The sequence below is a fragment of the Orcinus orca genome, chromosome 18 (genome assembly GCF_937001465.1).
Source record: "Orcinus orca chromosome 18, mOrcOrc1.1, whole genome shotgun sequence".
In the NCBI taxonomy this organism is placed as follows: Eukaryota; Metazoa; Chordata; class Mammalia; order Artiodactyla; family Delphinidae; genus Orcinus; species Orcinus orca.
Window position 1 is genome coordinate 74,846,627 of NC_064576.1, and position 13,757 is coordinate 74,860,383.

The window sequence follows — 13,757 nt, forward strand, 5'->3', positions numbered from 1 at the left end:
TTCTTCCTACCGACTTCAGCAATCATCTTGAGGATTTATTTGAAATCAACAAAGGAACGAGGCTGGGGCTTCCCTGGTGGCGCAGTGGCAGAGAGTCCGCCTGCCGATGCAGGGGACGCCGGTTCGTGCCCCGGTCCGGGAGGATGCCACGTGCCGCCGAGCGGCTGGGCCCGTGAGCCGTGGCCGCTGAGCCTGCACATCCGGAGCCTGTGCTCCGCAACGGGAGAGGCCACGACAGTGAGAGGCCCGCGTACCACACACACACACAAAAAAAACCCAAAAGGAACAAGGCTGATTTCATGCACTTTTCGGAGCCATGAGGACCCTGCAGTTCTTCCCAGTGTTTGCACAACCACCAGCTGGGAGGGAGTTGGAGATGGGATCTAAGGCACAGCCCCGCTCCGGGAGGTGGAGCTCCCAAAGCCGCAGAGGACCAGCTTGACGCAAGCTCCTCCGTGTTTAAGATGCAGCCCCACAGCTCAGCTTGAAGGAGGAAAAAGCCATCATTACTGTGTCCACGTGATTAGGTTAACACATTCTTCAAAAGACTGAACAGTGGAGAAATACGAGGGAACTATAGCCAACGAGCAGGCATTTAATCCCAGCACACTGTGACCCAGAGACAGGAGGAAACAGTCTGTGCTCTCCACGATGTCTAGATTTTCCTGACGGTCAAGCAGCATCAACGGTCTAGATATGCACCCCAGGGGTCAGGAGGTTGGGTATATTTCCTTCACTTCTGGGCTGTCATTGTGGAGTGGACATTTCTTTCAGCCTCAGGCTGCCGGGACAGGAACTACTAAGGAGGTCAGGAGCCTCTGCTGAAACGTACGGTCCAGAGAGGAACGGGCTGGATGTGGCTGAACTGCCGGAGGCTATGTGCTGCTGACCGCCGGGGAACTGCCGCCTAAACCCAGGGCTCACGCTCCCGGCACTCCACCTGGCAGCAGTGGTCCTGGAGAGCCCTGGACACAGCCCCGGAGGGCAGCGGCAGTGAATCCCTGATTCCCCCTGACCTTAAATAGCTGCTGAGAGAGGGTTCCAGCACCTTCTGGAAGAGGGGAGATCAGGATAGGAATTGCAGAGAACGGATGCTACGAGCACAGCCATCCTTGGGCACGGGATGGCATTAGAAAAGGACATGCAGCAGCTGCAGAGTTGAGGGGAAGAGATTATTATTTATAAAATCATTGAGACCCATCTGTCAGGAATGACATCTCACCTGGACGACAGAAGGCCCAGCCTGCCCCACAGCTGGAAAGGAGACCCAAACCGCAGGACAGGGCCTCGTAACTGCACAAGATCGAGGCAACAGAGAAACCCAGATACACTGGTGGTTTCTCCTCCACGCGGCTTCCAAAGTGGGGGCAGAGGTCTAGGGCTGCACTGAAGGTCAAGCGCCAGCCAGGCCTTCGTGCCCAGCGGACCCTGTCGACAAGGTGGGACGGCGGGTCGACCACACCACTGACCTGTGCGATGGCGTAATCCGAGTTGTTGGTGGCCTGCATGCCCTCGTTGCCACTGATGCCCACACCCACGTGGGCCGTCTGGATCATCCCGACGTCATTGGCACCGTCCCCGATGGCCAGGGTGATGGCCTTCACCCGCTTCTTCACCACGTCCACTATCTCCGACTTCTGCAGAGGGGACACTCTGGAGGAGAAGAGAGAGGAGTTACGACTCTATGCGTCTTTCCAGAGGAAACAGCTGTAATCTACATTTCACTGCATTAAAAGGGCAGTTACTGGACAATTTCCAAATTCAATACAGACGTTTTAGGCTCATGTGCAAAGAAGCTTTCAGAAAACAGTAGCTTGTGGCTTTCAAGTATTTGCCAACTTCACAGATGAAATACACAACTCAGACTAACTTAAAGCACAGCCCGTTGGTAATCGCGCCGCTCAGCAGGAGCCGTACGTGCAAACTCCTCCTGGGCACGTGTGCCCTCCCGAAGGACCAAGGCAGCTAAGCTGGTTCCAGAGGTCTTAGGATGTGCCTTCCCGATAAATCAGAAAACTAGCACAGACCCCAGTTTGGCTTTGCCATCCGTCATACATAACCCAGGCTGGCAAGGGAATTTTCTATAAAACCTGCTTTCAGAGAAGGGAACGAAAATTGGCAGGGCTTGAGAAGTGCAGAAAGAGGACTGGTGTGAGAGGAAAGAAGACAGACTCCTCCATCCCTAGCCCAGAGATAGGGGCAGCGTTGGAAGGGCAGTCCCCAGGGCAGCAGGTCTATAAAAACTGAACTGCGCACAAGCATGGCCCCAAAGGAGAAGGTGAAGTAGCCAGTACCTAAGAGGGGTTGTTTGCACAGCGAATCAACGAAGGTGGGCTATTTTCCATAAGCCCCCCCTGGGAGGAAGAGCCAATATAAATCTACGGGGTCCAAAGCACAGCAGCGTTAATTATGAGAAAGTGTTTGTTCAGACTATAAGACCAGATAATAAAACAACATGATAAAACCACTAGTACATCAGGACTGACCTATTCTACATTTTAAATTGGTAAGCTGATACTTGATCTGTGAAATTTACAGGTAAATCCCTAAATCACTCTGTCTCTCTCTCTCTCTCACACACACACACACAGCAAAAGACCATTCTGAGCTTCCCGGAGACAGACCTCCGCACCTACGTGTGGACTGCGCTTACAAGCTAGAAGGGACCCTCAAAGACTCTCTCAGTAGCATCTTTCATGTGGCCTCCAACCTACAGGAATACCTGTTTCCAACAGAAAACTTCAATTTCACCAACCCTGGAAGGAAATGTGTTTGGTGAGACAGCAAGCTGAACTCGCAGACAGGTATTCTGGAAGCCTTTGCTCGTTACAAAGAAATGAGGACGAACAAGTTGTAAAAACAGAATCTAAGTGTCGAAAGGGCTGTAGGAGCCATGTCATGTGACCTACTCTCTCTTGTATCATTTTCACAGGTATTTTCAATGATGGGCTGGAATTTACTGCCTCCTTGGGGAAGTTGCAACCACTGAAAATTATTATTGCTTTTTTGTTGTTGATAAGCATAGTTAAAAGTCCTAATCGTGTCCTTCGGGTTAGAGCAGAACAAATGTAACTCTTCTTCCAGATACTAACAAGGCTGAAGTATGATGACACCCATCACCTCTTTCCTCCTAAAGCCCAGTTTCTGTTGGTTCAGTCGGGTCCTCCATCCGTCATCTAACAGGCAAGCTGCAGACCTTAAAAAGAGCTTCCATGGAGGGTCTTCTAGACAGCTGAGAGCAGAACAGAACAGACCACCATCTCTCTGGTAGCAGATGACAGACCTACTTTAATGTAGCCTGAAAGGAAATTACTGGAAGCTTTCACTGTTTATCCCTGAGCTTCCAGTCGACTATGTGAAAGCAATTAAACAATGTTAACATACAGGCGTGTAAGCTCTGTCTGTTCCCTCCAAGTGCACGCAACTGCTACCTGGATCCAAGTAAATTTCTTATTGGCAGACGCAGCCAGTAATTCTCATTTGCTACACAAATGTGATTTCTCGTCCCGTTGTTGAACTCGATAGAAGCAGAGATCAAATGTGGTACAGAGAAAACAGCAGAGGATTCAAATTTAAATGGCTGAGCATGACCTTTTCCTGGGCCCCCTACTAATGATTTAAACAGGGAACTAATTCTACAAGTTCTTGTCTTTCATCAATGAAATGGGGAAAATGATAACCGCCCACCTCATGAGATGGTTGTGATGTACCTATGTGAAGCCATATGTTACCTAGCAGGTGTGAAACAAATGTCTCCTACCTCGCCCAAAAATCTCAATTATTGGAAAAAATAAACGGACGCACCTGAGAAGTGCACGCCATCTGACCCATGATTCCCAGGCCATGTGTGTGCGCCCCTGGGGTACCGAAGGGGTAATTACCAATGTCCAAGGGAAGCACAGCATCTGTGGGGTGGTACAAAACACCAGCTGGAAAGAGCTCACAGTTTCAGCATTAGCTCACTCTACATCCCTCTTTATGATCTAGCTTTGCGAAGCTGAGTGTTCATGGCCGCTGGGATACAAAGCAAATGCCCCAGGAAAGGTCACTGTGGAACAGGAAGTGAGGAGGGCAGCACCCACGCTTAGGTCAAGGTTTGAGAAGCTCAACAGTGCCCTACAGGTGCCCCCCACCTTACCATCGGAAATGGTTATGGTCGCTTAAGGATGAAAGGAATTAAGTATCATCTCTTTGCACTGAGGTGCATTCTTGTTTCAAACGTCTGCTCAGTGGTTAGGACAGAATCCTTCTTCAACTGTTTGACTTTACCTACCCAAGAGTTAGAAACTGTTCCGTTTTCGTCTGGCCTAGGGGCTTTACAAAGCAACGAGGAAGACACTAGGGTACCGTGAATGCAGGGACTCCGGGGATCTCTGCGTTCATCGTGCCTCTCTGTGATGACATCAATCACTCTTCAAGGACAACTATTCACTCCTTGAAGCCTTGGGTTGGCCAAAAAGTTCATTCAGTTTTAAGTAAAAATAAAAGACAGTTTTCACTTTCACCAACTTTACTGAACAACGTATTCATTAACCGAACGAACTTTTTGGCCAACCCGCTAGAACTTCACCTAACAGCGCCATCATTTCATCCTGATCTCTGCTTCCACAGAGACATCACAAGGGAGCGTGAACAGACTCTTCAACAGCACTGGACTGGACTGAGGCTGCAGCTCCTTGAGATGCTATGTGCCACCCAGGTGACCAAGCAAGGTGACCAGGTGTGGTCTGGAGAGAAGGGAGCCCAGGGGCAGACGCCCAGCCATGCGAATATGGTGTTTTGGGAGGTTGAAGGGCCGAGGTGGTGGACCAGGGAGGGTGCTGAGAAAATCCGAGGTTGCAGCTGTCGCTTTTCTTTTTGGGGTTTTAGCAGTAAGCCAACCAACGCTGAGACAGTACTAAGTCCAACAGGCTCACTGCGCTTGCCTCTCTGAGATCCGTATCTCAGGTAGGTCCAGGGAAGTCCTGATGGCTTAAAGTAAAATCTATGCAAGTCCCAAAGCTGCCTTTTCCCAAAAAGCAAAAAGCAAAGAGAAACCCTGACTGGGGTAAATAAACCAAGTCATATCGCAGTGTTTTGGAAGCATGAGATTCTCATCCACAATTCATTACGCCCTCAGCTGTAACGCCTCGAGAAAACATAATTCTAACACACACGAGGGGTTCAAAACAGGTGTCAAACAGCTAATGTTTACAGAACTGAAGAGGCTTCACTACACTGAAGCCATAAGCAGTATTTTAGTAGACCAAGTTACCAGGAAGCAGTAACAGCTCTTTTTAACTCTTCATTTGTGACCTGGAATCACAAGTCACACTGAAGTAAGTAGTCCCAGCGCAGAATACATTCAACCCATCTAATAAGAATTCCAGACCATATCTGAGCCAAGCTAGGCGGGGTCACTTGTATAACCTATTTGGGTGCATTATGAATAAAGATATCAACTCAAAGATCTTCAATCACCTGGAGAGGTATTCTACCCACTTTTTTAAGCTAACACAGCAGATTTTAACATACAAAACAAATTTTCCTTTTGATTTAAAAATATTCAGTATCCTGGAGTCCCTCATTTTATGATACATGTTCCTGAAATTTTAAAACTCACTTTTAAAAGTTATTTCAAATATAACCGTTAAGTAAAACGTTTGGTAACTACTTTTATAAGATTAGTGTCCATGCACTAATTTATTTGATCTACAAAAGCCCTGGTCTCAGAGTGAGCTTTTCAATTCGGATTTGCAATATCACCAGAGTTTCTAAATTTTGATATTTGCAAAATCCAGCTTGACCAAATCCCTTCCCTTCTCAGAGCTCAGTTGCCCCATTTGTCAAAAAGGGGCTGGATCTCCATGACTGATCTGTAAACTGAGCTCAGATGAACCAGGGGTGTTACGAGGCTCTCCACCCAGGGGCACCCAAGAGAACTTCGACCAGGACCACAACACCTACCAATCAACCAGACGCACTACACACGTCCACTAACTCGACTTCCAAACTTCTTTATTCCATGTGGACAGTCCTCATGACTGAAATGGACGTCTGAAGACCACTGCCCGAGATCACTGAGTCTCAGTATTTAAGGGACCATCAGAACCACCTAGAAAGCTTGTAAAAGTACACATTCAGATTCGGGAAGTCTGGGGTGGGACCCAGGAATGTGCACTTTGACAAGTTCCTGGTGACCCAGATGCTGCTGTCCGTAGACCACACTGAAGCAGCCTGCGCCGTTTCGGACAGGATAGCAAGTTCTCTCTCGCTCAGCGTTTTAATTAGCTAAGTTTATATTTCCATAGCACAAGAGTCATGTAAAATTTTCAAAGAATAACAAAATTAATTAGCAGAAACAGTGATTTTCATCCTCTTTTATTTCAAGCTTGACATATGTAGGTGGTTCTTTGCTGTTAAACCCCATCTAAGTACAAATTTGGGTTGGAATTTCCTTTAAAATAGCTTCCTGTCCGAGTGCCTCACATATGTGGGTGAGAGGGAAAAATACTAACCAAAATAAGGTATACAAGACTTCCTAGGTTTTTTTTTTTTAATGATGCAGAAGCCAACATATATGATTTCATTTGTGAAAGTTTCTGTTTTTCCGTTAAAGATACTATCCCATGAAAGAGATTTTCTTTGACTAAAAAACCACTGATGGGCTTCCCTGGTGGCGCAGTGGTTGAGAGTCCGCCTGCCAATGCAGGGGACACGGGTTCATGCCCTGGTCCAGGAAGATCCCACATGCCGCGGACCGGCTGGGTCCGTGAGCCATGGCCGCTGAGCCTGCGCGTCCGGAGCCTGTGCTCCGCAACGGGAGAGGCCACAACAGTGAGAGGCCCATGTACGGCAAAAAAAAAAAAAAACCACTGAAAAAAGCATTACACCTAATTTCTTATAAGCAGCCGGTTATCCTGAATGTTTTAAAAATTGTAGAACCTTAAAAATTTCATATAGTTTAAAAAATTTAATATCATATAGAGTTTGTAATATACAAACACCTAACATATGAGTCTAAAATCTAAAAATAACTGCACGATCATATACCTGTTTAATAAATGTTTCCATGGCTGCCTTACTAACGTCCCTCTGACCCCTGTGTTCTTTCTCTAGATGTATCTGGTGCACTTACGTAGGGCCAGTGGTCCAGGCTTCTTGGACAGTTACCCTCTTCTGGAATGTCTTACGTCTGTGCTCCGACCCAAAATGTGTAAGGCCGTCACACTTAACCACATGTCCCAGTTTGCAGTGCATTTCACCACAGCCTGAAGCTCCAAAAAGCAGCTTGGGATGGGCCCCGGAGCCCAGCAGCAAAGGCGGGACTCAGGGCAGACGGGTAGCAGGAGGATGGGGGCGTGTCTGGTGGAACCCAATTGGAGCCCATGGGCTGGCTTATTTGTGGGCACAAAGAAGTGAAATTTAAACTCAATCACTCAATGGTTCTAGAGGAGACTGAGGTGCTCCCTCATCATAAAAACTTACAAGTAGAGAGGGGCTGTATTCTATTGGGTTGGGTTAACATCTTACGGAAAAACCTGAACGAACTTTTTGACCAACCCAATCCATGAGGAAGCCATGACAGATGGTGCCTTGGAGAGACGCAACAGCTCAACGAGCACTCCAGGGTTTTTTCCAAAGAATACAGTGCCTGACCAAGAGGCAGCCTCACAAGTGGGGGCTAGTGCAGAACACACTCTAAAAGCAGGATGGAAACGTGCAGAGGAAAATGCCGTCCACGAGCTGAAGGCTTTGAGAAAGCGGCACCCCACCCGAGGGGTCTTTCGGGGATGAGGGTTTCTAGCCATGGCGGCTTCAGCAGTAAAGGGTTCTGTCCTACCCCAGCATTTCCCCTGAAGATTAAGGTGTTATGGAGACCCTCCAATCATTTGGCGTTTCTCTCGATCCTTAAAAATTTCAAGACCACATCTGGAATCGAGTGAAATAATGCCATCTGCAGCAACCTGGATACACCTAGAGATGATCATGTTAAGTGAAGGAAATCAGACAAAGAAAGACAAATGTCGTATGATGTCATTTATACGTGGAATCTTAAAAAAAAAATGATACAAATGAACTTCTGTGCAAAACAGAAACAGACTCACACACTTGGAAAACAAACTTATGGTTACCAAAGGGGGAAGGTAGGGGGGAGGGATAAAGGAGGAGTTTGGTATTAACATATACACACTGATATAATCAACAAGGACATACTGTAGAGCACAGGGAACTCTGCTCAATACTCTGTAATAACCTAAATGGGAAAAGAATCTGAAAAAGAATAGATATATGTATGTGAATCACTTTGCTGTACACCTGAAACTAACAGAATATCGTAAATCAACTCTACTCCAATATAAAAGTTAAAAACAAACTTCAAAACCACATCTGATTGGTAATATAAAAGGTGGGGTTTCCTACAAAATGCCGTAGGACTGAAGTTACTATTCTTTCTCTAACCTCACTGGCTGCCTCATAAAAGAGCAGAAAGGATGACAGACCACATGGGGGGGCCACCAATGTTTTAAGGACTGATCCCCAAATTTTCTAACAGGTGTATTTATTTCTATGAACTCTATATTTTCAGTATAATTGGCCACATCCATTCTGTGGGATGTGTTTGTTCGTCTCTTAGATTTACCTTTCCTTCCTTCACATCCTGCCCGTCCCTCACCCCAGCCTCACTGCCCATCCACGATTCATACGGTGGGCTTTCAATCAATGGGAACTAACTACCACAATCATGATTCTAAGACTAATTACATCTCTAACCGTAACTATGAACAAGAGGAAAAAAATATAGTTCTACTCACACAAAAATATGTTAACTTCCATGTAAGTAACAGACCGAGAAACATGGTGAATGAAAGCATTCCCAAAATGACCAGATGCCTCTATAAGATCTAAACTTACCACCCTCAGAAGCAGATAAAAACACCCCACTTTTCCTGTGGTCTAGGAATGGACACTGTTTGCAAACTTCCTGACCAAACAAGCAAATGGTCTTGATTCTGTTTTCTACTAACATCCTTGGAAACATTATAGGCTTATTACAGGCTTTTTGTGACAGCTCTTAATGACATATGGCTGGCAACGCTCTCTGGCATTGGGCTCTCCCGGGAAAGGCCAGCACGTAAGCCTGCTCTCTTTCCCCGGCCTCTCTCAATCACGATGCTTTGACTATTATAAGCCAACAGCGAGTCCCTGAGTATCATCTTGCATAAGCACTTTGAAGGCGTAGCAGACACGGGCTTACCCAGTCTTTACAGATGGTCTTGGGGATGCCGGGTGGCACAAATCCTCCAAAGTCTTTCTATTTAAGCACCTCACCGTGTATTTGCTCTTTGCACAAGGATTTAAGTCTGAAATCACACTCTATTGCAATCTCGAATACCTCAGTACCTTTGCCCTGTTAATAACTATTCAACTCAGTGGTTAGTAGAGTAAGCACTGAACTTGCTGATTGAATAAAATGATGGCCTGTATCTCATTACTGGTGATGAATATCTGCATGAAATAACTACGAACCTGATGTGATTCAGTCAACCCTAGGAAATACAGGCCAACATGCCACTGGATTTGCTGAGAAATGAATCCAAGGGCCCAGATATACCAATGGCATTACTTATTTTGGTACGGCTGAAATGTACAAGTTCTGATAACATTTCCGGTATTTTGCCAGTTTCGGCCATAGGGCGGCCTCCCTTTGATCACACTGAAGGTTGAGTGCATACTACGGGCGCAATAGGACGATTCTGACTGCGCCGGGTGGGGCAGGACGCAGGCAGATGCCCTGCCATCTTGCTTTATATCCTGGTGGAGCAATTCTGTGGTCATTTTAGGAACTTAATACATATATGTGGGCATAGATTAAATTCAAACTGCAGAAGGCTTAAAGTATCCATGGCGTCCTGTAAGTGCAAAGATGATTTTCAACACGGTCTAAGTATTCATTTTTCAAAAATATTAAGGGTGAATGATTCCACACTCCAGAAAAGACTCTTTAGGTATAACTCAACTTTCAAAAGCAGCAGTTGAGTTCATCTTCAAGCTCTATCGAAAAGGGGGAGGAGAAGAAAGGGGGAAGGGGACAAGGGGAACGAGAAGGGAGGGGGAAGAAGGGTGGAAGCAAAAGAGACCTTGAGAGACTTTTAAAAAATGCCATTTATATAAATTTGCCACTATAACGATATATTAACCTTTACTACTAATAACATCCTCGTTGTTTAAAAGGTTCATTTACCTCATTCAATGTTTAATATTTAAGAATCACATAAAGTTTGAAGGGGTCCCTGATATCTCAGGGCTGTACACACACATGCACTGCACAAAATACAGTCCTGATCCTCCTACGTTTGGACCTTGAAAAACAAACTCGCTCATGCAATTTCACTAGGATGAATCCCCCAGCGTTTAAGGATGAAGAATTTTAAGACCAGATCTTCTAGTCATCTGAAGTCATCCTAATACAGCCTCTACAACTTGATTCCAAACTCTAAAAATTTCCTCAACAAACAGGAATTTCAAAGGGAAGGATGCTACCAACTGAGATGAAGCAATCTATTTATCACCGACCTCAATGACTACCTGCCGGGTGACGGCCCCCCCCCCCAAGCCCCATCCTCCCCAGCCTCAGGGGTGCAGACCATGTAACGCTGCGAGTCGAGAGGGAACTTGATCCTCCTTATTAAGTGAACAAAAACCCTTATAACCTGATCCTGCGCCACGGCCGTAAACGCTGCCGGGGCAGCTCAGGCTTTCAGAGGGCTCTCGGTAAAGGGAGGACACCCCGTCTGCTGAAGATCAGCTTACTCTGCAATTGAGAATGGGCCCCCTTTGAAATCAGGATACCCTGCTTGGGGGTTCAGAATTTATCATCCGTCCTTGCGTCCGTGACAACTTTATCATGTGTCTGGGAAACAGAGCAATTCAAGGGGCGCTCAGACAGGAGGCTGGCTTCTGGAAACCTAACATCTCCATTAAATGGTGTCGAATCGATTAAGATCTGGGCAACCGCATTTTATAAAAACTTTACTAGGTTGTATGTTGTGAATTACACACAGTTTTATATTCACCGACGTCGACTGGTTATAGACTCTGTTTCTTCCTGTACTAGGCTCAAAAGAACGGCGCGGCCGAGGAAGACTGGGATTTAAATAAAAGATATTGGATTCTCCTGTTCCCAGGCTGCAACAGGGATCAGAATAACACATTTAAATACCTTAATGTTTTTAGCACAAAAAGCATGAATTCGATACTCCACTTCCTTGAAATGCTTTATTAAGGCCCCCAAGACCCTCTCAGGAGTGTCTGCCTTCCTTGAAGTTAACATACATTTACTGTTCCCCACTGTAAATTTCACTACTGTTTCAAAACAGCGCGCCTGGCCTCTGCTGCGGGGCGGGTGGGTACCGGAAACAGAGCCCAGAGGAAAGGTGAGAAGGGCTTGAGTTTTGATGCTCTTGGAGCAAACTTGTGGCCCCATCAGGACCAGGCGGCACGAGCTGATGCAACGCTGAAAATGAATGACGAGCAACGTGCTTGAGCGAATGATCTTAATTACACCTGCCCTTCACCTGTCACCGGTGCCTGGAACAAAGGCCACCTGGTTACCAATCCAACAAGCAGGCCAAGCTGTAACTACCTGCACTCTGAGAAAGGGGGCAGCTGTCCACCGCCGACCTTCACCCCAGTCCCAATCCAAACAGCCAGGAGCCCTGAGAGCCCCGGGGATGGCGGTAGCGGTAGCCAGTCTAGGTTCTGACATCCAGGGCGTTAGTGCACAGATGAATGCCTCTCTCTTTTCCATCCCTTTATTTTTTTTATTTCGAAGTGGGATTTGTTGGGTGGGAATGGAGGTAAATTAAACAAAGCTCTTTCTTCCAAATAGCATAGACCCTTCTCAAAGCTAAAGCCTATATTACATAAAAGCCACTAATTCTTGGTGTCGATAGCAGGAAAGGATAATGCTTTTCTGTTTCATTACCACCCACGTAAGACTGTCAAAATCAAGAGGTACATTTGTCCCAACCCATAGAACATACAACACCAAGGGTGCACCCTACCGTCAACGATGGGTTCTGAGTGGTTATGACGTGTCCATGCAGAGTCACTGGTTGTGACAAAGGTACCGCTCTGGCGGGGGATGGATGTTGACAGTGGGGGAAGCCATGCATGTGTGGGGCAGGGGCATAGGGGAATCTCTGTCCCTTTCCTTCAGTTTTGCTTTGAACCTGAAACTGTTCTAAAGCATAAAGGGACTGCGGAAAAAAAGGAAAGAAACAGCAGCATTCTACCACTCCCCAGACCGAACACGAAAATCAGTCGTGATGGTTCTGGTCATCTGCTAAAGTCCTGGACAGTGGCAGAGAGAGATGGCTAGCCATCAAGCACCTGGGGCAGCAGGTCCTGGGCTGGTGGGCACACCGGCATCGTGACCATCCACATGTGGGTCTGTGTAAAGAGAGGACACGAAACCCAATACACCGTGCACCCCCAGAGGAAATGAACTATAAGAGCAGCCCGCTGAGTCTACCACAGGCTTAATCTGTAACTTGGTCTTCTAACTGATCAAGGCCATTGTAATAGTGCTTCTTCGGATAAAGTCTGGTCTGCAACGCAGTCAGCTGTGTACTTCTGTCTCCATGACTGGGCTCTGAGCTACCCGGTGTTAGGGACTTGCTTTACTCAATTCAAATCCCATTGCACCAAACACAACAGGTAACAAACAAGTGTTTGTTGAATTACCCATTTCTTAAATGATTTTTTTGGGACTTCAAACATAGGTCCCAGGACTTCCCTGGTGGTGCAGTGGTTAAGAATCCACCTGCCAATGCAGGGGACACAAGTTCAATCCCTGGTCCGGGAAGATCCCACATGCCACAGAGCAAATAAGCCCGTGCGCCACAACTACTGAGCCCGCGTGCCACAACTACTGAAGCCTGTGTGCTGAGAGACTGTGCTCCACCACAAGAGAAGCCACCACAGTGAGAAGCCCGCGTGCAGCAACGAAGACCCAACGCAGCCAAAAATAAATAAACAATTTTTTAAAAAACACAGGTCTCTTTCTCCTCCTTCTTAATTATAATGAACAGTTTTCATTTCATGTTCAAGGACACACTTATCATACTAAGTGAATAATGATCATCTTGCAGTTTGGTTAAAGAAAGTGCAAGATTAAGAGTATTCATTTGCCTGTTCAGAGAAGCCCAAATCATAGCCTTTGATTCTACCTGGTACGTTTCAGAGGAAATGAATTCAGGAACAGCCACGTGTATGGCGTTACCACATTTTGTAACCTCTTGTACCACTGCCTAAATATCAAGGCTGCTGTTTACAGGCTGGTAAGTGGGGTCGATGCCACCAGCACCTGCTACATCCACCTCGTCCGGTGGGACCACGCCGCGTTCAGGGCAGAGCACCTGATGCTGAGCTCGGAAAGGGGACCAAGGCAGAGCTCCCCAGACACCTGACCGAGGGGTTAGGGCTGGTACCAGATCCGGGGGGGGGGGGGGCGTGGGGTTAGAGTGAAGAAAGTTCCAGATGAGAAACTTGAGATGTACCGGGGGGTGCTCCTAGAGAGGGGCTCCCAGCTCTACGCAGATGGCTCTGAGTACTCGGCCCACAACAGGGAAGGAACCTTATGATTCCACCCGACTCACAGTCCAAAATGGGACTCATTGACCAAACTTGGCCCCCAATCAAGGGAATGTGACAGAGGGGGCGGCTAGAGCAGTGTCACAGTGAACAAAGTCACAGCAAACACCTGCTCTCTC

General features: G+C 46.9%; 1 protein-coding gene across 3 annotated transcripts in view; it reads right to left on the reverse strand.

Moving 5' to 3' along the window:
* The window catches only part of ATP8A2 (ATPase phospholipid transporting 8A2), a 531,116-nt gene that overhangs the window by 215,505 nt on the left and 301,854 nt on the right, over positions 1 to 13,757 (reverse strand). For all 3 annotated transcript variants that reach the window (XM_033409347.2, XM_049700910.1, XM_033409346.2), the window contains one exon: positions 1,470 to 1,653. In XM_033409347.2, the coding sequence (XP_033265238.1) occupies positions 1,470 to 1,653 (184 nt within the window). The remainder of the gene's footprint in view (positions 1 to 1,469; positions 1,654 to 13,757) is intronic.